Source organism: Oncorhynchus kisutch, linkage group LG18, assembly GCF_002021735.2.
Source record: "Oncorhynchus kisutch isolate 150728-3 linkage group LG18, Okis_V2, whole genome shotgun sequence".
Lineage (NCBI taxonomy): Eukaryota > Metazoa > Chordata > Actinopteri > Salmoniformes > Salmonidae > Oncorhynchus > Oncorhynchus kisutch.
The window spans coordinates 30,181,221-30,206,766 of NC_034191.2; the positions used below are offsets into that span (position 1 = coordinate 30,181,221).

General features: G+C 43.0%; 1 protein-coding gene across 3 annotated transcripts in view; it reads right to left on the reverse strand.

The window, feature by feature from the left end:
• Positions 1-25,546, reverse strand: part of LOC109875604 (lissencephaly-1 homolog A) — an 87,544-nt gene that overhangs the window by 46,334 nt on the left and 15,664 nt on the right. For all 3 annotated transcript variants that reach the window (XM_020467976.2, XM_020467973.2, XM_020467974.2), the window contains exon 2: positions 4,456-4,755. In XM_020467976.2, the coding sequence (XP_020323565.1) occupies positions 4,456-4,487 (32 nt within the window). In that variant the 5' untranslated portion in view covers positions 4,488-4,755. The remainder of the gene's footprint in view (positions 1-4,455; positions 4,756-25,546) is intronic.

Below are 25,546 nucleotides of genomic sequence, written 5' to 3' on the forward strand. Positions count from 1 at the left end.
CATACAGAGGCAATGACATGGTACTGATCTGCTGGTTGGAGGGTCAGTGAGCTCTACAACACATGGAGGTGAGGTGTGTGTTTGTGTGTCTAGCTTAGAAATGTTGAGTCAGCTGCAAATGCACACCACACACAAAATATGCATGGTGAACACAATCTGCCGTAGATTCGTCATACAACTAATGGCCTCTTCCACTAGTAGCAAGCATAATGGGATTTGGTGGGCTCTGCAGAGGCCGCGCCTCTCAGCAGTCAAGGGCAGACTAAACCTACCAGGTGTTACATTGTTCAGCTTGAGTGTTAAAAAAAATAAAAATAAAGAGAAATGGGGTAGAGGAGAGCGCAAGAGGGAGAAATCAAGAGAAGGGGCGATACCAACGAGGGAGAGTGGGGGAGCACAGGCTTTAGATTACCAACTCATGTATTCAGCAGTAGAGAGGACTAGCGGCAAGACCCACAAGTCAGGTTCAGTTAGATTAGCCTGCTGAAGTACACTACATGCTTGTGTAATGTATACAAAGCACATTTGTCCAACATTTAATGCACTAGGTTCAACAAGCAAAAACATCCTCTAACAGGAACAGGTTTCAAGAAATATGCTCTGAGAAATGTATGTTATCATGGTCTGAGCACCAGCATTTTTCAGTGTAGTTAGAACAGTTGTGTCCCACACAATCAGGTCTGTGCATATCTGAAGGCTGGATATTAGAACATATTAATGATGGACCCCTTGCCAGCCCACCCAGCCAAACTCGATACCCAGCCCACCAGGAGCACGCCACAGGGGTGAGTGTATGTAGGGGTGAGTGTGTAGACAAGGTGGACAGGTGTGAGCCATTTCCCATAGGAGCCAGCTGCCACACCCAATACAGAGCACAGGGAGTGATTGAGCTTGTTGTACCACTACAGCAATATATCTGCCGTCAAAATGTGTTCATTTGATGACGTCTCCATGTTTAGCATATTCAGAAACGTCAGCTGACAATTCCACAGGGAGAGACGAGAAGCTTAGCTATCCCAAAAAGAAACGGCATGGAAAAGTTACGTAACAATCAAGAGTGAAAAACGGCATCGATTAAAAAAAAAATAACAGGCCTCCATTTTCCAGTCAGTCACATAGATGCGGATCAAAGGTCTGTGTGAGTGTGTACTGTCTGTCTTCAGGTTCCCTTCACTGCTATTCTGTACCATTTGCCTCAGCCTGTACATGTACTTTCACTGTTTATTAATAATCTGTAACATTCATGATGCAGCTACGCCAGAGCAGTCACAGCCAGTGGGGGCTGCTGAGAAGGAACACAGTCACATGAAACATATTTGACTAAAGACCTGGAAAATACTAAGAGGTTCTTTGTGAAGCAGGAAAAAATAAAGACGCTTTAACGTCTTCCTCATAATAAGGGGGGGGGGCTCTGTCGTGACCTCTGGGCTTGAATCCACTGACCATGGAAAAACAAAATACGTGCTTTTCATTGGTTCTGGAAATAAGAATAGAAAAGGACTGGTTGCAAAAAGAATATTTCGTAATCGTAACAGCTGATAAAATAGGCCTGACACCTAAGACAAATATTTTTGTTTTCAGAATAAGGCTTCTCACACATATATAAATACAATTTACATAAGTGAGGAAGACCTCCAAGAACCACAAAGTTTCTCAAAAAAGTCTAGTCTTACAAAACCAGCACACAAATGTCTTCCCCATTCTTTCTCCCTGAACAAACAATCTCTATGGTGACATGTCTTATATATCAGTGAGCAAAATGCATTCTACTAGACTTTCTCTTTCAAAAAGCATCAGCAATTTATAGAAGCTTTCACACATGCCCTGAAGAACCATCTCTCTCCAGCTCAATCTGACAGTTGAGTTGAGACAAAAGCAATGGCAGAGGGGAGGAAGTTTTAAATAGAACGGGAACAAGATCCATTTGTGTGCGGCTTGATAACAAACCATGAAGAGGGTGAGGGAGGGGAACAGGGGTCATAGAGTATTGAGGAGGCCAGGGCAGGCGGGCAGTCAGCTGGTAACAGTCACCATTTCCCTACAGTCAGTCCATTGTTTTAGATGTAATGACTCAAGATGTCTACCCGGTTTCCCACCAGGGTTCACAGAACACAGATAGAGCGGGACTGGCGGTTGGTCTGTCACACAGATCGGAGTGGGTGTTTTACTGTCAAGAGCCTTCTCTTAAAACACCAGGGCCAACAGACTCCACAATAGATGGAATGCAACAGATGCTGGTCCTCATCGGCCTGGCGGCTCGCATGGAGCAATGGTCCCATACTGGTTTCCTGTAGTGCGTGTCCGGACATTACATAACGGAGTAGAAGGAGAAGAATGTGAGGAGCCTGCTCAGTGTTCTGATTAAAGAGCATGGAGGATTAGAATTCCAACGGAACACTCAATAGCGATACTGAGAGTTCCTTTGGCCCCATGTCTTCGAAGGCTAAACTAAAACAGTTTCAAGAGACTGACGAGTGTTCTGTTATGTCATGTGAATGACCGACACATTCATTGTCAACCTATCTCATTACAGATAAGGTAACAGCACCAACTTAGTTCATCAATGCAAATAAAAGATGCATTGTTAGGCTAACTCTTCCTAACACAATATTACAGATACATTTTCAAAACGCAGATCATTAAACCATTTCAACCGGTTATTTTTCTGCTTCAGTAGAGTGATCAGGGGCATGCAACTCGTTTTCCTTCACACAAAGTACATTTGGTGCAACACATTCGGCAGAAAATAGCTTCAGATGACAACAGAAAGGCAATGCTATTTGGCCAGCAGCCACACATAGCTAGCTAAGTAAATTAGCTTATAATGAAAAGGCTAGGTATTTTTTTTTGCAAAAACAAATGCACGATTATAATATTTCTAATATTTATCAGAAAAATGTAGCCAGCTACATTTCCTAATGTTTTCTTCAAGTTAATCTAACATTCTGAAAAAAGAAAAAAAAAGTACTGTGAGAAGTGGCTCCACAACAGTCAGAGCTGTCTGCTGATAGAACACCGGTTCGTGAATGTAGCTATTTCATTGATAACGAGAGCTTATTATTACAACAAGCATTTTTGATCTGAGTTTACAAAACACATCGATATAAAACACATCAAGATATAAAAACACAAATATTTTTCATTCCTGCATTAATGTGACCCTAGAAATGAGTGTGTTAATTAAACGCATAACCTTTGACATCTCTCCCCTCCTATAGATCTGAAATCCCCTTACCCCGGGCCGAGCTCAGATACACACACACACACACACACACACACACACACACACACACACACACACACACACACACACACACACCCCCTCCCCACATTTCTTCACCTTCTCTTACACAACTCTCATCATGCATCTGATCTGACACAGGGCTGTGTTAACCCTATCCCCCACCTCAGGAATTAATTACCAGGTTCATAGACACCACAGGGCAACAGACACCGCAGGGATGGTTACACACCTACCCTGTTATTTCTGGCTACAACAGTGTCTCCCCTGCTATTGGCTTCAACATCGACCCTGACTTACTGCACAGATGAACACATCTCTGTGTGTGTGTGTGTGTGTGTGTGTGTGTGGAGAACTCCGCAAATCAATGCCTCTGGCTAACGATTCGCGGGACAACACACATGGGACTGTCTGGACTTCCACAAAGTACAAAAGCCATTGTATACCTCAGACCATTTCCTTGGCCACAAGCTAAAGAGATCTTCTCTGCACTAGGAATATTAGGCAGTGTCATCATCCACATCCTTTGTTATATTCTGCCTCATGCCATCTTTTGGGTTACAGAGGCCAAACTGAATAGTGATCAATAACATTTGAGACAGGAAGGAGGAGATCAATATATTTGGGCTGGGGACCTCAGGGGTGTCTGGGACCCAAGCACCCCACCTAACTACAGATCATTGATTCTTCCTGGATGGGCCTTATAGTTTTAGTTATTATTGTTCACCTCAGTTGGTCGGTTTCAAAAATCAATGCACATCTTGTGCTGTGAGTTGAGTTGGCATTTTCCTTCACTACATCCATGTCTGTCTGATGAGAACAATGGTAACTACTAGCTAGAGATATGTTGCTTTGTGTCTCTGGAATGGATCGAATGGTTAACAAGGCATAGAAGGTTTGCACTTTGCAGTGGGGCTAGGAAGAAAATGCAATTTTCAGTGTTCACCTGCTTTCCCCACTTTGCTGAATACAGATGCATGTATTGAGCTCATGGGGCTTCTAGCCCACCTAATAAAGACATTAACCAGCCACAGTCCCTGATAGAGTTACTGCTGATGTCACAGGTACTGCTGATGTCACATGGCTGTGTTATTCAGGGTGGCTCTAAGGAACAGCTGGTGGTGGATATCAAAGACAGGGCAGCTCAGCAAGTTATTGCAACAAAATTGTGGGTTGTGTGTTTTAACATGGTTGGTCGTGTATGTGTTACTCACAGTTCGTCTCGTTGCCGTTGTGACAGCACCATGGTGGCAGCAGGGATAGGGATGGTCGAGCACAAGGCGTGGCTTGCAGCTGCTGCAGTTTCCCCAGTCAGAAGATCAGATCAGTTCAATCTAATGAACACCAGACACACTGACAGTGATGGCGTTCCGATGCACAACAACGACGCCGGCTAACTGGGGGATGGAGGCTCTGCCACTAAATGCAGGACTCTGCCCCCCAAAAGCTCTGGCTCCAGGAACGAGACGAGGATAACGCCTGCAGTAGGGTTACCAGTCAGTTCTAAACCGCATCTGGAAAGAGAAAGAGCAGGAAGAATATGAGCATGAGAGAGAAAGTCGAGGGAGAGAGAAAAGGAGAGCGAGCGGTCAGTATTATGCATGACAGACACCACATAGAACTGGGGATGGGGACGAGGACATTCATATGACAGTAAAGATCATGTGTCTAAAGCAGAGGTGGGCACATTTTTGGGCACAAGGATCGCGTCGTGATTTAGAAATTAAACGGAGGGCTACATTTTTTGGGGGACCAAATGTTTGTTAAAATCAATTTGCGGGGCATCCCGAGTGGCGCAGCGGTCTAAGGCACTGTGCCTTAGTGCTTGAGGCGTCACTACAGACCCGGGTTCGATCCCAGGCTGTGTCACAGCTGGCCGTGACTGGGAGATCCACGAGGCTGCGCATGCAAGCTGACACAGTCGCCAGGTGTACGGTGTTTCCTCCGACATATTGGTGCGGCTGGCTTCCGGGTTAAACCAGCATTGTGTCAAGAAGCAGTGCGGCTTGGCTGGGCCGTGTTTTGGAGAACTCACGGCTCTCGACCGTCACCTCTCCTGCGTCCGTACGAGAGTTGCAGGGATGGGACAATTGGATACCGCGAAATTGGGGAGAAAAAAAGGGGTACTTCCTCCAGCCCACGAGACAAAAAAAAAACTACAATGTGTGCCCCTTTTTACTCCCCAATTTTGTGGGCCCCCTTGGTCTAAAGCAATCTCGTCACAATACTGAGAACCAGAAAGATATGGAGGTCACAATAATGCAGCTGACCTCTTGAATCAATAGACTAATATACTTAAGGGCTTGGTCAACAATGTGACACCCAGCAAGAATTCAAAACATCCTCATTTTCATCAGGTGAGTCACCTGTACAACTCTCCCAATAACCCCTCTTCTTCTAACTTCCACCAACAACCCACTACTCCAGCCCTATGAGGTAGCCTGGTCATGTCACGGTGGCAGTTCAGTCTGGAGCCCTTGGTTCACCCTGTAGGGAGACCCTGACACATGCAGGCTAGAGAGATGACCCAGATTCATCCAGCTGAAGGGAGCCCACTTCCGTTCCCATCCCAATGGGTGTCCAATAGAACAGTAGAAAGCAGGACAGACTGTACAGCCAAATCTCCAGGCAGACCCAAACTAATTTTGGGTCTGAATTGGCTGATAACAATACAAATTAAATCAAGTGACAAGGGCTTCAAAACAACAGGGCTCAAATAATTATTTTAATAATTCAATCAATCGCCTTTTTAGTCTCATGGTTCCTCTCTCCAAGGTGGCATAGCAGTTCAGACGTCTTTTGTCCTCGTCTTGTCGTGTCCTGTATATATATATATTTACAACTTTTTCACATACATTTTATTTTTATTTTCCATCAACTCATCTTCAAAACACTCTCCTGCAACCCGCCTCACCAATGTATATTTATAAAAAAGTATTATTTACCTCAGATCTGTAATCCTCCAAGAAGCTAGCCAGAAACTCCAAGAAGCTAGCCTGAAACTAGCCAGAAGCTAATCCAGAAGCTAGTTCAGAAGCTAGTTAGCTCCTTTACTGGCAAATCGTTAGTATCCAGCTAACCACGGTTTGTGGTCATCAGCTATCCTTTAGCTCGAAAATCTATCGCCAGTTCTGTACGGCGCAGCGCGGCTCGGAACGGAACATACCGGACCAATTTTTCTCTCCATGTCCCTGGATTTCGACTGCTCTCTGGACATTCATACCCGGATCTCACAGCTAGCTAGCTGCTATCCGTGTGACTATCGGCCTTCGTCGATTCCGGAGCAAACATCAATTATTCCGGAGCTAGCAAGCTCCGTCAATCACTCCTGAGTTCCATCAATCACACCTGGGCTGCAGTCACCTATCCGGACCCGTTTTACTGCTTTCGCGGAGCCCCACCGGGCCTTCACAACTGGACTGCCGACGTTATCTACCCGAAGGAGTTATTTGGCTGGCTCCTCCGTCGCGACGTTACCTGAACGCCCATCTGCGGCCTGCTAACCGTTAGCTGTCTTACCGGCTGCTATCTGAATAGACAATCGGACATTTTTTTTAAAATATATTTATTTATTTATTTTATTTTTTTTTTTATTTTTTTTTTTATTTTTATTATTATTATTATTATGTTTTCTTCTTGGGCCTCTATAACTATATCTATTGTTTTTATTTTTGTTGTTGTTGTGTGATTTGGATTAATCCCCTCTACCACACGGAACCCCACTAATCTACTGACGCAAGAGGTAGCTAACAACAGACCTCCATCCTATGCTAGCCTGCTACCGATGCCCTGGCTAGCTGTCTAAATCACCAACCAACATCTCCACTCACCGGACCCTTTTGATCACTCGACTAAGCATGCCTCTCCTCAATGTCAATATGTCTTGTCCATTTCTGTTCTGGTTAGTGTTTATTGGCTTATTTCACTGTAGAGCCTCTAGTCCTGCTCACTATACCTTATCCAACCTATTAGTTCCACCACCCACACATGCAATGACATCTCCTGGTTTCAACGATGTTTCTAGAGACAATATCTCTCTCTTCATCACTCAATACCTAGGTTTACCTCCACTGTATTCACATCCTACCATACATTTGTCTGTACATTATACCTTGATGCTATTTTATCGCCCCCAGAAACCTCCTTTTACTCTATGTTCCAGACGTTCTAGACGACCAATTCTCATAGCTTTTAGCCGTACCCTTATTCTACTCCTCCTATGTTCCTCTGGCGATGTAGAGGTGAATCCAGGCCCTGCAGTGCCTAGCTCCACTCCTATTCCCCAGGCGCTCTCTTTTGACGACTTCTGTAACCGTAATAGCCTTGGTTTCATGCATGTTAACATTAGAAGCCTCCTCCCTAAGTTTGTTCTATTCACTGCTTTAGCACACTCTGCCAACCCGGATGTTCTAGCTGTGTCTGAATCCTGGCTTAGGAAGACCACCAAAAACTCAGACATTTTAATTCCAAACTACAACATTTTCAGACAAGATAGAACTGCCAAAGGGGGCGGTGTTGCAATCTACTGCAAAGATAGCCTGCAGAGTTCTGTCCTACTATCCAGGTCTGTACCCAAACAATTTGAACTTCTACTTTTAAAAATCCACCTCTCTAAAAACAAGTCTCTCACTGTTGCCGCCTGCTATAGACCACCCTCTGCCCCCAGCTGTGCTCTGGACACCATATGTGAACTGATTGCCCCCCATCTATCTTCAGAGTTCGTGCTGCTAGGCGACCTAAACTGGAACATGCTTAACACCCCAGCCATCCTACAATCTAAACTTGATGCCCTCAATCTCACACAAATTATCAATGAACCTACCAGGTACCTCCCCAAAACCTTAAACACGGGCACCCTCATAGATATCATCCTAACCAACTTCCCCTCTAAATACACCTCTGCTGTCTTCAACCAAGATCTCAGCGATCACTGCCTCATTGCCTGCATCCGTAATGGGTCAGCGGTCAAACGACCGCCACTCATCACTGTAAAACGCTCCCTGAAACACTTCTGCGAGCAGGCCTTTCTAATCGACCTGGCCGGGGTATCCTGGAAGGATATTGATCTCATCCCGTCAGTAGAGGATGCCTGGATATTTTTTAAAAATGCCTTCCAAACCATCCTAAATAAACATGCCCCATTCAAGAAATTTAGAACCAGGAACAGATATAGCCCTTGGTTCTCCCCAGACCTGACTGCCCTTAACCAACACAAAAACATCCTATGGCGTTCTGCATTAGCATCGAACAGCCCCCGTGATATGCAGCTGTTCAGGGAAGCTAGAAATCATTATACACAGGCAGTTAGAAAAGCCAAGGCTAGCTTTTTCAAGCAGAAATTTGCTTCCTGCAACACTAACTCAAAAAAGTTCTGGGACACTGTAAAGTCCATGGAGAATAAGAACACCTCCTCCCAGCTGCCCACTGCACTGAAGATAGGAAACACTGTCACCACTGATAAATCCACCATAATTGAGAATTTCAATAAGCATTTTTCTACGGCTGGCCATGCTTTCCACCTGGCTACTCCTACCCCGGACAACAGCACTGCACCCCCAACAGCAACTCGCCCAAGCCTTCCCCATTTCTCCTTCTCCCAAATCCATTCAGCTGATGTTCTGAAAGAGCTGCAAAATCTGGACCCCTACAAATCAGCCGGGCTAGACAATCTGGACCCTTTCTTTCTAAAATTATCTGCCGAAATTGTTGCCACCCCTATTACTAGCCTGTTCAACCTCTCTTTCGTGTCGTCTGAGATTCCCAAAGATTGGAAAGCAGCTGCGGTCATCCCCCTCTTCAAAGGGGGGGACACTCTTGACCCAAACTGCTACAGACCTATATCTATCCTACCGTGCCTTTCTAAGGTCTTCGAAAGCCAAGTCAACAAACAGATTACCGACCATTTCGAATCTCACCATACCTTCTCTGCTATGCAATCTGGTTTCAGAGCTGGTCATGGGTGCACCTCAGCCACGCTCAAGGTCCTAAACGATATCTTAACCGCCATCGATAAGAAACATTACTGTGCAGCCGTATTCATTGATCTGGCCAAGGCTTTCGACTCTGTCAATCACCATATCCTCATCGGCAGACTCGACAGCCTTGGTTTCTCAAATGATTGCCTCGCCTGGTTCACCAACTACTTCTCTGATAGAGTTCAGTGTGTCAAATCGGAGGGTCTGCTGTCCGGACCTCTGGCAGTCTCTATGGGGGTGCCACAGGGTTCAATTCTTGGACCGACTCTCTTCTCTGTATACATCAATGAGGTCGCTCTTGCTGCTGGTGAGTCCCTGATCCACCTCTACGCAGACGACACCATTCTGTATACTTCCGGCCCTTCTCTGGACACTGTGTTAACAACCCTCCAGGCAAGCTTCAATGCCATACAACTCTCCTTCCGTGGCCTCCAATTGCTCTTGAATGCAAGTAAAACTAAATGCATGCTCTTCAACCGATCGCTGCCTGCACCTACCCGCCTGTCCAACATCACTACTCTGGACGGCTCTGACTTAGAATACGTGGACAACTACAAATACTTAGGTGTCTGGTTAGATTGTAAACTCTCCTTCCAGACCCATATCAAACATCTCCAATCCAAAGTTAAATCTAGAATTGGCTTCCTATTTCGCAACAAAGCATCCTTCACTCATGCTGCCAAACATACCCTTGTAAAACTGACCATCCTACCAATCCTCGACTTTGGCGATGTCATTTACAAAATAGCCTCCAATACCCTACTCAACAAATTGGATGCAGTCTATCACAGTGCAATCCGTTTTATCACCAAAGCCCCATATACTACCCACCATTGCGACCTGTATGCTCTCGTTGGCTGGCCCTCGCTTCATACTCGTCGCCAAACCCACTGGCTCCATGTCATCTACAAGACACTGCTAGGTAAAGTCCCCCCTTATCTCAGCTCGCTGGTCACCATAGCATCTCCCACCTGTAGCACACGCTCCAGCAGGTATATCTCTCTAGTCACCCCCAAAACCAATTCTTTCTTTGGCCGCCTCTCCTTCCAGTTCTCTGCTGCCAATGACTGGAACGAACTACAAAAATCTCTGAAACTGGAAACACTTATCTCCCTCACTAGCTTTAAGCACCAACTGTCAGAGCAGCTCACAGATTACTGCACCTGTACATAGCCCACCTATAATTTAGCCCAAACAACTACCTCTTTCCCAACTGTATTTAATTTTAATTTATTTATTTATTTTGCTCCTTTGCACCCCATTATTTTTTTATTTCTACTTTGCACATTCTTCCATTGCAAAACTACCATTCCAGTATTTTACTTGCTATATTGTATTTACTTTGCCATCTTGGCCTTTTTTGCCTTTACCTCCCTTCTCACCTCATTTGCTCACATTGTATATAGACTTGTTTATACTGCATTATTGACTGTATGTTTGTTTTTACTCCATGTGTAACTCTGTGTCGTTTTATCTGTCGAACTGCTTTGCTTTATCTTGGCCAGGTCGCAATTGTAAATGAGAACTTGTTCTCAACTTGCCTACCTGGTTAAATAAAGGTAAAATAAAAAAATAAATAAATAAAATAAATAGAGGTTGACCGATTAATTGAGCCAATTTCAAGTTTTCATAATCGGAAATCAGTATTTTTTTACACCGATTTAAAAAACTTTACTCCTTTATTTATACTTTATTTTTTAACTAGGCAAGTCAGTTAAGAACACATTTTCAATGATGGCCTAGGACTGGGATTAGTTCCAAGTATCCTCAGATAACAGTGACATACACTGACTCAGTGAGCTAGTTTATAATGAAGTGTATATGAGATGTTGTACACAATGTGACTATTTAAACCTTCCCTAACCAGAAACCGTGTAATGACGGCAACTTTCGCTCAGAACTGAAAGCACATACCACCGCATTTAATCATGGCAGGGCAACTGGGAATATGGCCCAATACAAACATTGTAGTTATTCCCTCCGCAATGGCAATCAAACGTCAGTATATAAAAATGTTGTTTTTGTACTTTTAAATAAAATAAAAATCACCTTTATTTAGCCAGGCAAGTCAATTAACCTTTTTGGGATAGGGGGCAGCATTTTGACTTTTGGATGAATAGCGTGCCAAAAGTGAACTGCCTTATACTCTGTCCCAGATGCTAATATATGCATATTATTATTAGTATTGGATAGAAAACACTGACATTTCTAAAACTGTTTGAATGATGTCTGAGTATAACAGAACGCATATGGCAGGTGAAAAAGGAATTTCTCAGGTTGTCTTTTCTATAACATTATTGATGTTATGTGTCATATGTTAAATGTTATATGTTAAAAACATCCTAACGATTGATTCCATACATCGTTTGACATGTTTCTAAAGGACTGTAACGGAACTTTGAGTTGTCTGGACGGAGTGCCTGCGCCTCATGAAGATGGATTACTGGGCTGAACACGCTAACAACAAGTGGCTATTTGGACATAAATGGAACAAATCAGTCATTTATTGTCAAACTGGGATTCCTGGGAGTGCCTTCTGATGAAGATCAAAGGTAAGTGAATATTTATGGTGTTATTTCTAACTTTGTTGATTCCAAAATGGCGACTATTCCTCTGGCTGTTTTGGGTTCTGAGCTCCATTCTCAGATTATGCTTTTTCCGTAAAGTAAAAAAAAAAAAATCTGGCACAGCGGTTGCATTAAGGAGAAGCATATCTTTAATTCTGTGAATAACACTAGGATCTTTTATCAATGTTTATTATGAGTGTTTCTGCAAAAATCACTGGATATTTTGGAATCAAAACATTACTGCACGTAACGTGCCAATGTAAATTGAGATTTTGGGATATAAATATGCACATTATCGAACAAAACATACATGTATTGTGTAACATGATGTCCTATGAGTGTCATCTGATGATCAAAGGTTAGTGATTCATTTTATCTATATTTCTGCTTTTTGTGACTCCTATCTTTGGCTGGGAAAATGGCTGTGTGTGTTTTTCGACATGGCGGTGATTTAACAATCATATGTTGTGCTTTAGTTGTAAAGCATTTTTGGACACGATGGGTAGATTAACAAGATGTTTATCTTTCATTTGCTGTATTGGACTTGTTAAACTTATCTTATAAAAAATAAAAATAAATCATAATCACCAGTTAACTACACATTGTTGATGATATTACTAGTTTATCTAGCGTGTCCTGCGTTGCATATAATCAATGCGGTGCGTATTTGTGAAAAAGGACTGTCGTTGCTCCAATGTGTACCTAACCATAAACATCAATGCCTTTCTTAAAATCAATACACAGAAGTATATATTTTTTAACCTGCATATTTAGCTAAAAGAAATCCAAGTTAGCAGGCAATATTAACCAGGTGAAATTGTGTCACTTCTCTTGCGTTCATTGCACGCAGAGTCAGGGTATATGCAACAGTTTGGGCCGCCTGGCTCATTGCAAATAATTTTTGAATAATAATGACATAACATTGAAAGTTGTACAATGTAACAAGAATAATTAGACTTCGGGATGCCACCCGTTAGATAAAATACAGAACGGTTCCGTATTTCACTGAAAGAATAAACGTCTTGTTTTCGAGATGATAGTTTCCGGATTTGACCATATTAATGACCGAAGGCTCATATTTCTGTGTGTTATGTTAAAATTAAGTCTATGATTTGATATTTGATAGAGCAGTCTGACTGAGCGATGGCAGCAGCAAGCTCATAAGCATTCATTCCAACAGCACTTTTGTGCGTTTTGCCAGCAGCTCTTCGCAAGCACAGCACTGTTTATGACTTCAACCCTATCAACTCCCGAGATTAGGCTATTGTAACCGATGTGAAATGGCTAGCTAGTTAGCGGGGTGCGTGCTAATAGCGTTTCAAACGTCACTCGCTCTGAGACTTGGAGTGGTTGTTCCCCTTGCTCTGCATGGGTAACACTGCTTCAAGGGTAGCTGTTGTCGATGTGTTCCTGGTTCGAGTCCAGGGAGGGGCGAGGAGCGGGACGGAAGCTATACTGTTACACTGGCAATACTAGTGCCTATAAGAACATCCAATAGTCAAAGGTTAATGAAATACAAGTGGTATAGAGAGAAATAGTCATATAATAACAACCTAAAACTTCTTACCTGGGAATATTGAAGACTCATGTTAAAAGGAACCACTAGCTTTCATATGTTCTCATGTTCTGAGCAAGGAACTGAACCATTAGCTTTCTTACATGGCATATATTGCACTTTTACTTTCTTCAACACTTTGTTTTTGCATTATTTAAACCAAATTGAACACGTTTCATTATTTATTTTAGGCTAAATTGATTTTACTGATGTATTATATTAAATTAAAATAAGTGTTCATTCAGTATTGTGTTAATTGTCATTATTACAAATGTTTTTTAGATTTTTTTTTTTTAAATAGGCAGATTAAAAATTGGTATCGACTTTTTTGGTCCTCCAATAAATCAGTATTGGCGTTGAAAAATCATAAATCGGTCGACCTCTAGTTTCTAAACATCTTAACTATTACTTAATTTTATACAAACTCAAAGCAAAAAGGACATGAGTGCTTCCAAGCATACAGGAAAACATACTACACTCAGGAACCAATTGATACTTGGGATTAACCTGAGTTTACAACCACGGCCATCCGCCACGGTAAACCTCTTAATCTACTGGGAGCAGGATCACAGTCTCACCCAGACCAGTAAACAAAAACACAGCTGTTAAATGCTAAGGGGGAATCTCAAAGTATTTTTCTTGATTCCTGGGCTTCTTCTCCTCCAATGCATTCCTCGTGTCCCAACTCCTCATTTCCTTCTCAACAACGACAGAGGTAAATGACGAGAGCATTGGAAGAGAAGATCAATTCCAGCATTTGCTTCAACATAGCACCCAGGACAAGGTGACCCAAAGGCACAGGGGCCTGCGTTGACTAATATTTGTGTTTTATTAGGATCCCCATTAGCTGTTGCAAAAGCAGCAGCTACTCTTCCTGGGGACCACACAAAACATAAATAGACAAGAACTGCTCAAGGACAGAACTACGTATATTTAAAAATTGTATTTTAAAAAGGCACACGTAGCCTACATATCAATGCATTCAAACTATTTTGGCAAATAGGGGAGAGGCGTAACTAGGTCGGCCGATTATGATTTGTTATTTAACCAGGTAGATTCACTAAACCAAATGCTGCACTGAAAATCTAAAAATAGTACACCTACAAACCTGCCATTACCCATAGCATTGAGCCACTGGTCAGTCATGTCAACCAATGCAGTGATAGTGGAATGGTTTTTGTGATAAGCATGCTGATTGGCTGTAATCAGATCATTCTTTTCCATATACTCCCACATTTGTCTACTCACAATACCCTCCAATATCTTACTGAGTGTAGGGAGTAGACTAATTGGTTGACTATTGGCAGGAGTAATGGGTTCTTTGCAGTCTTTCGGAATAGGACACAGTTTTGCATGCTTCCATACATCTACAAACAACCCCTTTTTTGCAGTTCTTTAAGAACATCAGCTATCTGGATTTGGGTGAAGGAGAAATGGGGGAGGCTTGGGTGAGTTGCTGTGGGGAGTGCAGGGCTGTTGACCGGGGTAGGGGTAGCCAGGAGGAAAGCATGGCCAGCCGTAGAAAAATACTTGTTGAAATTCTCAATTATAGTGGATTTAAATATCGGTGGTGACAGTGTTTCCCAGCCTCAGTGCAGTGCGCAGCTAGGAGGGGGTGCTCTTATTCTCCATGGACTTTAGTGTCCCAGAACCTGAACCTTTTTGAGTTTGTGCTACAGGATGCAAATTTCGGCTTGAAAAAGCTAGCCTTAGCTTTCCTAACTGCCTGTGTATATTTGTTCCCGACTTCCCTGAAAAGTTGCATATCACAGGGGCTATTTGATGCTAATGCAGAACACCACTGGATGTTTTTGTGCTGGTCAAGGGCAGTCAGGTCTGGAGTGAATCAAGGGCTATATTTTATTTTTTGTTAAAAAAAAATACCTTTATTTAACCAGGTAGGCAAGTTGAGAACAAGTTCTCATTTACAATTGCGACCTGGCCAAGATAAAGCAAAGCAGTTCGACAGATAAAACGACACAGAGTTACACATGGAGTAAAAACAAACATACAGTCAATAATGCAGTATAAACAAGTCTATTTCCAATGTGAGCAAATGAGGTGAGAAGGGAGGTAAAGGCAAAAAAGGCCATGATGGCAAAGTAAATACAATATAGCAAGTAAAATACTGGAATGGTAGTTTTGCAATGGAAGAATGTGCAAAGTAGAAATAAAAAAATAATGGGGTGCAAAGGAGCTAAATAAATAAATAAATTAAAATTAAATACAGTTGGGAAAGAGGTAGTTGTTTGGGCTAAATTATAGGTGGGCTATGTACAGGTGCAGTAATCTGTGAGCTGCTCTGACAGTTGGTGCTTAAAGCTAGTGAGGGAGATAAGTGTTTCCAGTTTCAGAGATTTTTGTAGTTCGTTCCAGTCATTGGCAGCAGAGAACTGGAAGGAGAGGCGGCCAAAGAAAGAATTGGTTTTGGGGGTGACTAGAGAGATATACCTGCTGGAGCGTGTGCTACAGGTGGGAGATGCTATGGTGACCAGCGAGCTGAGATAAGGGGGGACTTTACCTAGCAGGGTCTTGTAGATGACATGGAGCCAGTGGGTTTGGCGACGAGTATGAAGCGAGGGCCAGCCAACGAGAGCGTACAGGTCGCAATGGTGGGTAGTATATGGGGCTTTGGTGATAAAACGGATTGCACTGTGATAGACTGCATCCAATTTGTTGAGTAGGGTATTGGAGGCTATTTTGTAAATGACATCACCAAAGTCGAGGATTGGTAGGATGGTCAGTTTTACAAGGGTATGTTTGGCAGCATGAGTGAAGGATGCTTTGTTGCGAAATAGGAAGCCAATTCTAGATTTAACTTTGGATTGGAGATGTTTGATATGGGTCTGGAAGGAGAGTTTACAGTCTAACCAGACACCTAAGTATTTGTAGTTGTCCACGTATTCTAAGTCAGAGCCGTCCAGAGTAGTGATGTTGGACAGGCGGGTAGGTGCAGGTAGCGATCGGTTGAAGAGCATGCATTTAGTTTTACTTGTATTTAAGAGCAATTGGAGGCCACGGAAGGAGAGTTGTATGGCATTGAAGCTTGCCTGGAGGGTTGTTAACACAGTGTCCAAAGAAGGGCCGGAAGTATACAGAATGGTGTCGTCTGCGTAGAGGTGGATCAGGGACTCACCAGCAGCAAGAGCGACCTCATTGATGTATACAGAGAAGAGAGTCGGTCCAAGAATTGAACCCTGTGGCACCCCCATAGAGACTTCCAGAGGTCCGGACAGCAGACCCTCCGATTTGACACACTGAACTCTATCAGAGAAGTAGTTGGTGAACCAGGCGAGGCAATCGTTTGAGAAACCAAGGCTGTCGAGTCTGCCGATGAGGATATGGTGATTGACAGAGTCGAAAGCCTTGGCCAGATCAATGAATACGGCTGCACAGTAATGTTTCTTATCGATGGCGGTTAAGATATCTTTTAGGACCTTGAGCGTGGCTGAGGTGCACCCATGACCAGCTCTGAAACCGGATTGCATAGCAGAGAAGGTATGGTGAGATTCGAAATGGTCGGTAATCTGTTTGTTGACTTGGCTTTCGAAGACCTTAGAAAGGCACGGTAGGATAGATATAGGTCTGTAGCAGTTTGGGTCAAGAGTGTCCCCCCCTTTGAAGAGGGGGATGACCGCAGCTGCTTTCCAATCTTTGGGAATCTCAGACGACACGAAAGAGAGGTTGAACAGGCTAGTAATAGGGGTGGCAACAATTTCGGCAGATAATTTTAGAAAGAAAGGGTCCAGATTGTCTAGCCCGGCTGATTTGTAGGGGTCCAGATTTTGCAGCTCTTTCAGAACATCAGCTGAATGGATTTGGGAGAAGGAGAAATGGGGAAGGCTTGGGCGAGTTGCTGTTGGGGGTGCAGTGCTGTTGTCCGGGGTAGGAGTAGCCAGGTGGAAAGCATGGCCAGCCGTAGAAAAATGATTATTGAAATTCTCAATTATGGTGGATTTATCAGTGGTGACAGTGTTTCCTATCTTCAGTGCAGTGGGCAGCTGGGAGGAGGTGTTCTTATTCTCCATGGACTTTAGTGTCCCAGAACTTTTTTGAGTTAGTGTTGCAGGAAGCAAATTTCTGCTTGAAAAAGCTAGCCTTGGCTTTTCTAACTGCCTGTGTATAATGATTTCTAGCTTCCCTGAACAGCTGCATATCACGGGGGCTGTTCGATGCTAATGCAGAACGCCATAGGATGTTTTTGTGTTGGTTAAGGGCAGTCAGGTCTGGGGAGAACCAAGGGCTATATCTGTTCTTGGTTCTAAATTTCTTAAATGGGGCATGTTTATTTAAGATGGTTAGGAAGGCATTTAAAAAAAATATCCAGGCATCCTCTACTGACGGGATGAGATCAATATCCTTCCAGGATACCCCGGCCAGGTCGATTAGAAAGGCCTGCTCGCAGAAGTGTTTCAGGGAGCGTTTTACAGTGATGAGTGGAGGTCGTTTGACCGCTGACCCATTACGGATGCAGGCAATGAGGCAGTGATCGCTGAGATCTTGGTTGAAGACAGCAGAGGTGTATTTAGAGGGGAAGTTGGTTAGGATGATATCTATGAGGGTGCCCGTGTTTAAGGTTTTGGGGAGGTACCTGGTAGGTTCATTGATTATTTGTGTGAGATTGAGGACATCAAGTTTAGATTGTAGGATGGCTGGGGTGTTAAGCATGTTCCAGTTTAGGTCTCCTAGCAGCACGAACTCTGAAGATAGATGGGTGGCAATCAGTTCACATATGGTGTCCAGAGCACAGCTGGGGGCAGAGGGTGGTCTATAGCAGGCGGCAACGGTGAGAGACTTGTTTTTAGAGAGGTGGATTTTTAAAAGTAGAAGTTCAAATTGTTTGGGTACAGACCTGGATAGTAGGACAGAACTCTGCAGGCTATCTTTGCAGTAGATTGCAACACCGCCCCCTTTGGCAGTTCTATCTTGTCTGAAAATGTTGTAGTTTGGAATTAAAATGTCAGAGTTTTTGGTGGTCTTCCTAAGCCAGGATTCAGACACAGCTAGAACATCCGGGTTGGCAGAGTGTGCTAAAGCAGTGAATAGAACAAACTTAGGGAGGAGGCTTCTAATGTTAACATGCATGAAACCAAGGCTATTACGGTTACAGAAGTCGTCAAAAGAGAGCGCCTGGGGAATAGGAGTGGAGCTAGGCACTGCAGGGCCTGGATTCACCTCTACATCGCCAGAGGAACATAGGAGGAGTAGAATAAGGGTACGGCTAAAAGCTATGAGAATTGGTCGTCTAGAACGTCTGGAACATAGAGTAAAAGGAGGTTTCTGGGGGCGATAAAATAGCATCAAGGTATAATGTACAGACAAATGTATGGTAGGATGTGAATACAGTGGAGGTAAACCTAGGTATTGAGTGATGAAGAGAGAGATATTGTCTCTAGAAACATCGTTGAAACCAGGAGATGTCATTGCATGTGTGGGTGGTGGAACTAATAGGTTGGATAAGGTATAGTGAGCAGGACTAGAGGCTCTACAGTGAAATAAGCCAATAAACACTAACCAGAACAGAAATGGACAAGACATATTGACATTAAGGAGAGGCATGCTTAGTCGAGTGATCAAAAGGGTCCGGTGAGTGGAGAGGTTGGTTGGTGATTTAGACAGCCAGGGCATCGGTAGCAAGCTAGCATAGGATGGAGGTCTGTTGTTAGCCACCTCCTGCGCTCCGTCAGTAGATTAGTGGGGTTCCGTGTGGTAGAGGGGATCAATCCAAATCACACAACAACAACAAAAATAAAAACAATAGATATAGTTATAGAGGCCCAAGAAGAAAACATAATAATAATAATAAAAAATAATACAAAAAGAAAATTGTCCGATTGTCTATTCAGATAGCAGCCGTTAAAACAGCTAACGGTTAGCAGGCCGCAGATGGGCGTTCAGGTAACGTCGCGACGGAGGAGCCAGCCGAATAACTCCTTCGGGTAGATAACGTCGGCAGTCCAGTTGTTAAGGCCCGGTGGGGCTCCGCGAAGGCAGCAAAACGGGTCCGGATAGGCGACTGCAGCCCAGGTGCGATTGATGGAACTCAGGAGTGATTGACGGAGCTTGCTAGCTCCGGAACAATTGATGTTTGCTCCGGAATCGACGAAGGCCGATAGTCACACGGATAGCAGCTAGCTAGCTGTGAGATCCGGGCATGAATGTCCAGAGAGCAGTCGAAATCCAGGGACATGGAGAGAAAAATTGGTCCGGTATGCTCCGCTCCGAGCCGCGCTGCGCCGTACAGAACTGGCGATAGACTTTCGAGCCAAAGGATAGCCGATGACCACAAACCGTGGTTAGCTGAACACCAACGACTTGCCAGTAAAGGAGCCAACTAGCTTCTGAACTAGCTTCTGGATTAGCTTCTGGCTAGTTTCAGGCCAGCCTCCTGGAGTTTCTGGCTAGCTTCTTGGAGGATTACAGATCTGAGGTAAATAATACTTTTTTATAAATATACATTGGTGAGGCGGGTTGCAGGAGAGTGTTTTGAAGATGAGTTGATGGAAAATAAAAATAAAATGTATGTGAAAAAGTTGTAAATATATATATATATATACACAGGACAAGACGAGGACAAAAGACGTCTGAACTGCTATGCCACCTTGGAGATGGTTCTACATTTTTTGAAAGGGTTCTACATTTTTTGAAAGGGGCATGCTTATTTAAGATGGTGAAGAAAGCACTTTTAAAGAATAACCAGGCATCCTCTACTGACGGAATGAGGTCAATATCCTTCCAGGATACCCGGGCCAGGTCGACTAAAAAGGCCTGCTCGCTGAAGTGTTTTAGGGAGCGTTTGACAGTGATGAGGGGTGGTCGTTTGACCGCGGACCCATTACGGACGCAGGCAATGAATGAACGAACACTTATTTTAATATAATACAATAAATAATGAAACATGTTCAATTTGGTTTAAATAATGCAAAAAAAAAAGTTTGACTATATGAATAGTTCCTTTTAACTTGAGTCTTCAATATTCCCAGTTTTAGGCTATAGTTATAGGACTATTCCTCTATACCATTTGTATTTCATAGACCTTTGACTATTGGATGTTCTTATAGGCACTAAAGGTATTTCCAGCCTAATCTCAGGAGTTGATAGGCTTGACGTCATAAACAGCACCGTGCTTCAAGCATTACGAAAAGCTGCTGACAAACGGAAGAAAGTGCTGTTTGAATGAATGCTTATGATCCTGCTGCTGCCTTCCACCGCTCAGTCAGACCACGCTATCAAATATCAATATTTAATTATAAAACACACAGAAATATGAGCCTTAGGTCATAAATAATGGTAAAAAAAAAAAAAAAAAAAAAAGATGACCGATTATGAATCGGCCCTAATTAAATAAATAAAAAAAAATCGGCCATTCCGATTAATCGGTCGACCTCTAGTTGTAACCTACTGGAAGATCATTCAATTACATTCCTTATATTAGTCAACAGTCAATTTCCACCTGTTGCTTTTTTGCAAGAGAAAGGGAACCCTTTGAGCAAGAGTAGTACCTACATCAAACCTAGAGACAACGTATAAAAGCAGAGGTTGCCTAGTCAATAGATTAGGGCTGTCCCTAACAACAAAACATCTTGGTTGACCGAGATCTGTTCTTTCGACCAATTGATTGGTAGGCCTTTTTTTAAATGTGTATTTTCCCATATATAGACACACCCTATGTTTGAATAAAATCCACTATATGTAGGTTACTGTCTGATGCTTAAGCACAGCAATTAAAAATTGTGACAAATTAAAGGAGCCAGAGATTATAGCTTAACCAGAAGACAACAAAATCCTGCTCCAGACCCGCCCCCTCTTCCTGCTGGTGGCATTCCCAGATTCTGCCATTAGGCAACTTCTAGTTGACGGTAATATGCTACAACAGCGTTGCCAAGTTATCATACCATTTCCACTTATCTGCGTGCCTGTTATTTTCATTTAAATGTATAATGAAGCCTTCATATCTCAAAATCAATGTCATGTGGTTAACCAGATCTATCTAAATGAAAATACATCTAAAAGTATCTTCTATTACCATTGCCAATAAATACAAACATTGCAGCCCACAGTTAGAAAATATGACAAAAATATATATGCTATAAATCACATTTGCTATGCATGGCCTGTCTGCAAGGAACTTTAAACATTGTATCAACTATTAACTTAGGTCTGGCCTGACGCTTGCTCTAGCAAACTGGAACAATTTTATAAAATATTCTGGGTCCTCAGTTTACTGCACCAGTGAGCTCCTGACAGACACAGCAGTAGGCTATTTGCATAAGTAAATAATAAAGGTAGGCCTTTATGACATTTCCACTGGATCTGAGCTTGACATTTTTTTTCACCTTTCATGCTGTGGTTATAGAAAGAGAAAGCTGGAAAGATTGATCAAATGGGTATAGTTCCTCAAAGTAGCCTTTTTTCAATTATTTAAAAACTGACTTCCTTTACCTTCTTTTTTAGGCAGTATGAAGCATCTCTATCAGAAATAGTATCAGATTCCCAAATGGGTACATGTATAAGCCTACATAATCAGGTGCATGTCCTTACACAAGATTAACAGGAGCGCTCCAAACAAAATAATGACTAGATTTACAAACCGTAAATGGAATGAAATAACCCAACACTTTTGTTACAAGTTTAACCTAGGTTGTGTACTCTGCAAACAACGTGTCCACTCCTACAACGCTGAAAATGTAATAAATGAAATGCATTAAAATAAATGACCCTTACCAAACATTGTAGATAAGAAAGTATGGTAAATAAGGGTAAATGTACAACTAGCGATACTGGTGTACCATCCCTGCGGCCTCAACAATGGATTAGTCCACTCAAGTGTCTCGTGTGCCATAACTCTTTTGTTGTTGCCACAGCTCACCTAAAAATAAAAATAAAGTTGACAAACAGCCAATCAACCCCCCAAAAATATTTAAATTGTTTTTTTTTTACCAGTCAACTAAATGGGGTGAGCCCTACAATAGATTCTACACAAAACCAGCAATGAGGAATACCGGAATCAATAAAACACGGAAACAGTGGTTCTTTATCAGCGGTTGGTGGACTTGACACTGGTGTAGCAGGACAGTCAGAACTGGCTGTCAGCAGCAGAGAGCTAGAGGAAAGATACATGGGGCTTTGGCTTTGAACTCTGCTGTGAATGTGATGTGCCCTGGGCACCACCTGACCTATGAACACTGATGTCATCACCATGCCAGCGGTAACCACCCTGTCATACACTGACTGCAGGGGGAAAGTCTCAGGAGTTTATTCAGTGAGGTGAATCATTCACAACTTTACAGATAGAACACTGCATTGGTTGCTCCCATGTGTCATACACTCCAGGCAGGGGCTACATGGCTGGCAACATGAAAGCAGTAGGCTTGCTCTGGATAAGAGCCTTCTAAATGACTGTAGTGCAATCTAACATGTTGATTTCCCAAACTAGATGTTTTTTTACTATTAATAGCTAGCTTCTGTGTATAATTTGTGTATCGTGTTCGACATTGCACTTTACCATTCTAATTACAGTGTTGTCAGTAGTAAGTACACTGTTGGAGCTAGTGTTGTCGCAATACCAACGGTACAATACCAGGCCAAGTATCACAATACCAAGTAGTTTCGCGATACCAGAGGGAAAAATAAATAAATAATCTGTTCTAGCGTTCTGTTCGCCACATCCTCCAGACGCTTGTTCCCGTTTTCTAAACGTTCTGCGCATGTGCTACGCAAAAACGTGTCACTGAAATTCAATTCACACGCAATACAACACATTGAATTTCACTTCATATCGTTCAGTGTATAATAGGAAACTGCATAGAATGGCTGATTTGCCAATATTTGTTAACCTCTCTGCGAACCGAATCCGTTAGCGGGATTAAATTCGACAACATACGGTGATCGCTACATGTAGTCATTAAACATTCATGAAAATACAAGTGTCTCACATGGGTCGAAAGCATAGAATCTTGCTAATCCAACTGCATTGTCAGGTTTAAAAAAGGATTTACTGCGAAAGAATACGATTATCCGAGAACAAAGCCCCATAAAAATACAAATAAATACAATGCTCAAACAAATAAAGGGAACACTTAAACAACAATGTAACTCCAAGTCAATCACACTTCTGTGAAATCAAACTGTCCACTTAGGAAGCAACACTGATTGACAAATTTCACATGCTGTTGTGCAAATGGAATAGACAACAGGTGGAAATTATAGGCAATTAGCAAGACACCCCCAATAAAGGAGTGGTTCTGCATGTGGTATCACAGACCACTTCTCAGTTCCTATGCTTCCTGGCTGATGTTTTGGTCACTTTTGAGTGCTGGCAGTGCTTTCACTCTAGTGGTAGCATGAGACGGAGTCTACAACCCACACAAGTGGCTCAGGTAGTGCAGCTCATCCAGGATGGGACATCAATGCGAGCTGTGGCAAGAAGGTGTGCTGTGTCTGTCAGAGTAGTGTCCAGAGCATGGAGGCACTACCAGGAGACAGGCCAGTACATCAGGAGACGTGGAGGAGGCCGTAGGAGGGCAAAAACCCAGCAGCAGGACCGCTACCTCCGCCTTTGTGCAAGGAGGAGCACTGCCAGAGCCCTGCAAAATGACCTCCAGCAGGCCACAAATGTGCATGTGTCTGCTCAAACGGTCAGAAACTATGAGGGTCCGACGTCCACAGGTGGGGGTTGTGCTTACAGCCCAACACCGTGCAGGACGTTTGGCATTTGCCAGAGAACACCAAGATTGGCAAATTCGCCACTGGCGCCCTGTGCTCTTCAGATGAAAGCAGGTTCACACTGAGCACGTGACAGACGTGACAGAGTCTGGAGACGCCGTGGAGAACGTTCTGCTGCCTGCAACATCCTCAAGCATGACCGGTTTGGCGGTGGGTCAGTCATGGTGTGGGGTGGCATTTCTTTGGGGGGGGCCGCACAGCCCTCCATGTGCTCGCCAGAGGTAGCCCGACTGCCATTAGGTACCGAGATGAGATCCTCAGACCCCTTGTGAGACCATATTCTGGTGTGGTTGGCCCTGGGTTCCTCCTAATGCAAGACAATGCTAGACCTCATGTGGCTGGAGTGTGTCAGCAGTTCCTGCAAGAGGAAGGCATTGATGCTATGGACTGGCCCGCCCGTTCCCCAGACCTGAATCCAATTGAGCACATCCGGGACATCATGTCGTCTCGCTCCATCCACCACAGACTTTCCAGGAGTTGGCGGATGCTTTAGTCCAGGACTGGGAGAAGATCCCTTAGGAGACCATCCGCCACCTCATCAGGAGCATGCCCAGGCGTTATAGGGAGGTCATATAGGCATGTGGAGGCCACACACACTACTGAGCCTCATTTTGACTTGTTGTAAGGACATTACATCAAAGTTGGATCAGCCTGTAGTGTGGTTTTCCACTTTAATTTTGAGTGTGACTCCAAATCCAGACCTCCATGGGTTGATACATTTGATTTCCATTGATAATTTGTGTGTGATTTTGTTGTCAGCACATTCAACTATGTAAAGAAAAAAGTATTTAATAAGAATATTTCATTCATTCAGATCTAGGATGTGTTATTTTAGTGTTCCCTTTTTTTGAGCAGTGTATATCAAATCAGTATGACGACTAAGTCAGGGAAAGCTAAATCTAAGTCTAGATATACAGATGTACACACAATTTTAGAAGAAATTGATCGGGAGACAGATTGTTGGAGGATGATTCATTTAGCGATTCCCAAATGGAGGAATATTTTTTTGAACGGAGAGGAGATAGTTTTGGACTGGTAAGTTCTTCTCATGCTTATGAAGTTGTTTGAAATTAATAATATAAAATATTATTTGTGATTCTTTACAATTTTAGTAGCAATATATAAAAATGTAATGTAATGAAATGTGAGATGCACGTGTCTACTGCCAAACCCCACCCCCACATGAAATAGCCTATTTGAGGCTGTTGAGGGGAGGGCAGGCCCACAACAATGGCCAAAGTGACATGGAGACAGTAGATACAGCTGGTCTGTTGGAATATAATAGAGACAGTAGATCTAGCTGAAATGTCATAATATAAAATACAGTAGATCTAGTAGGTCTATAATAATATATTCAACCTTATGTTCCCCGTACTCATTATATATATATATATATATATATATATTTATTATACCTGTTGATACAGGGCTCATATGTGAAACTATTCTAACTGAACATTTTCTTTCACAGTGACACTGACTC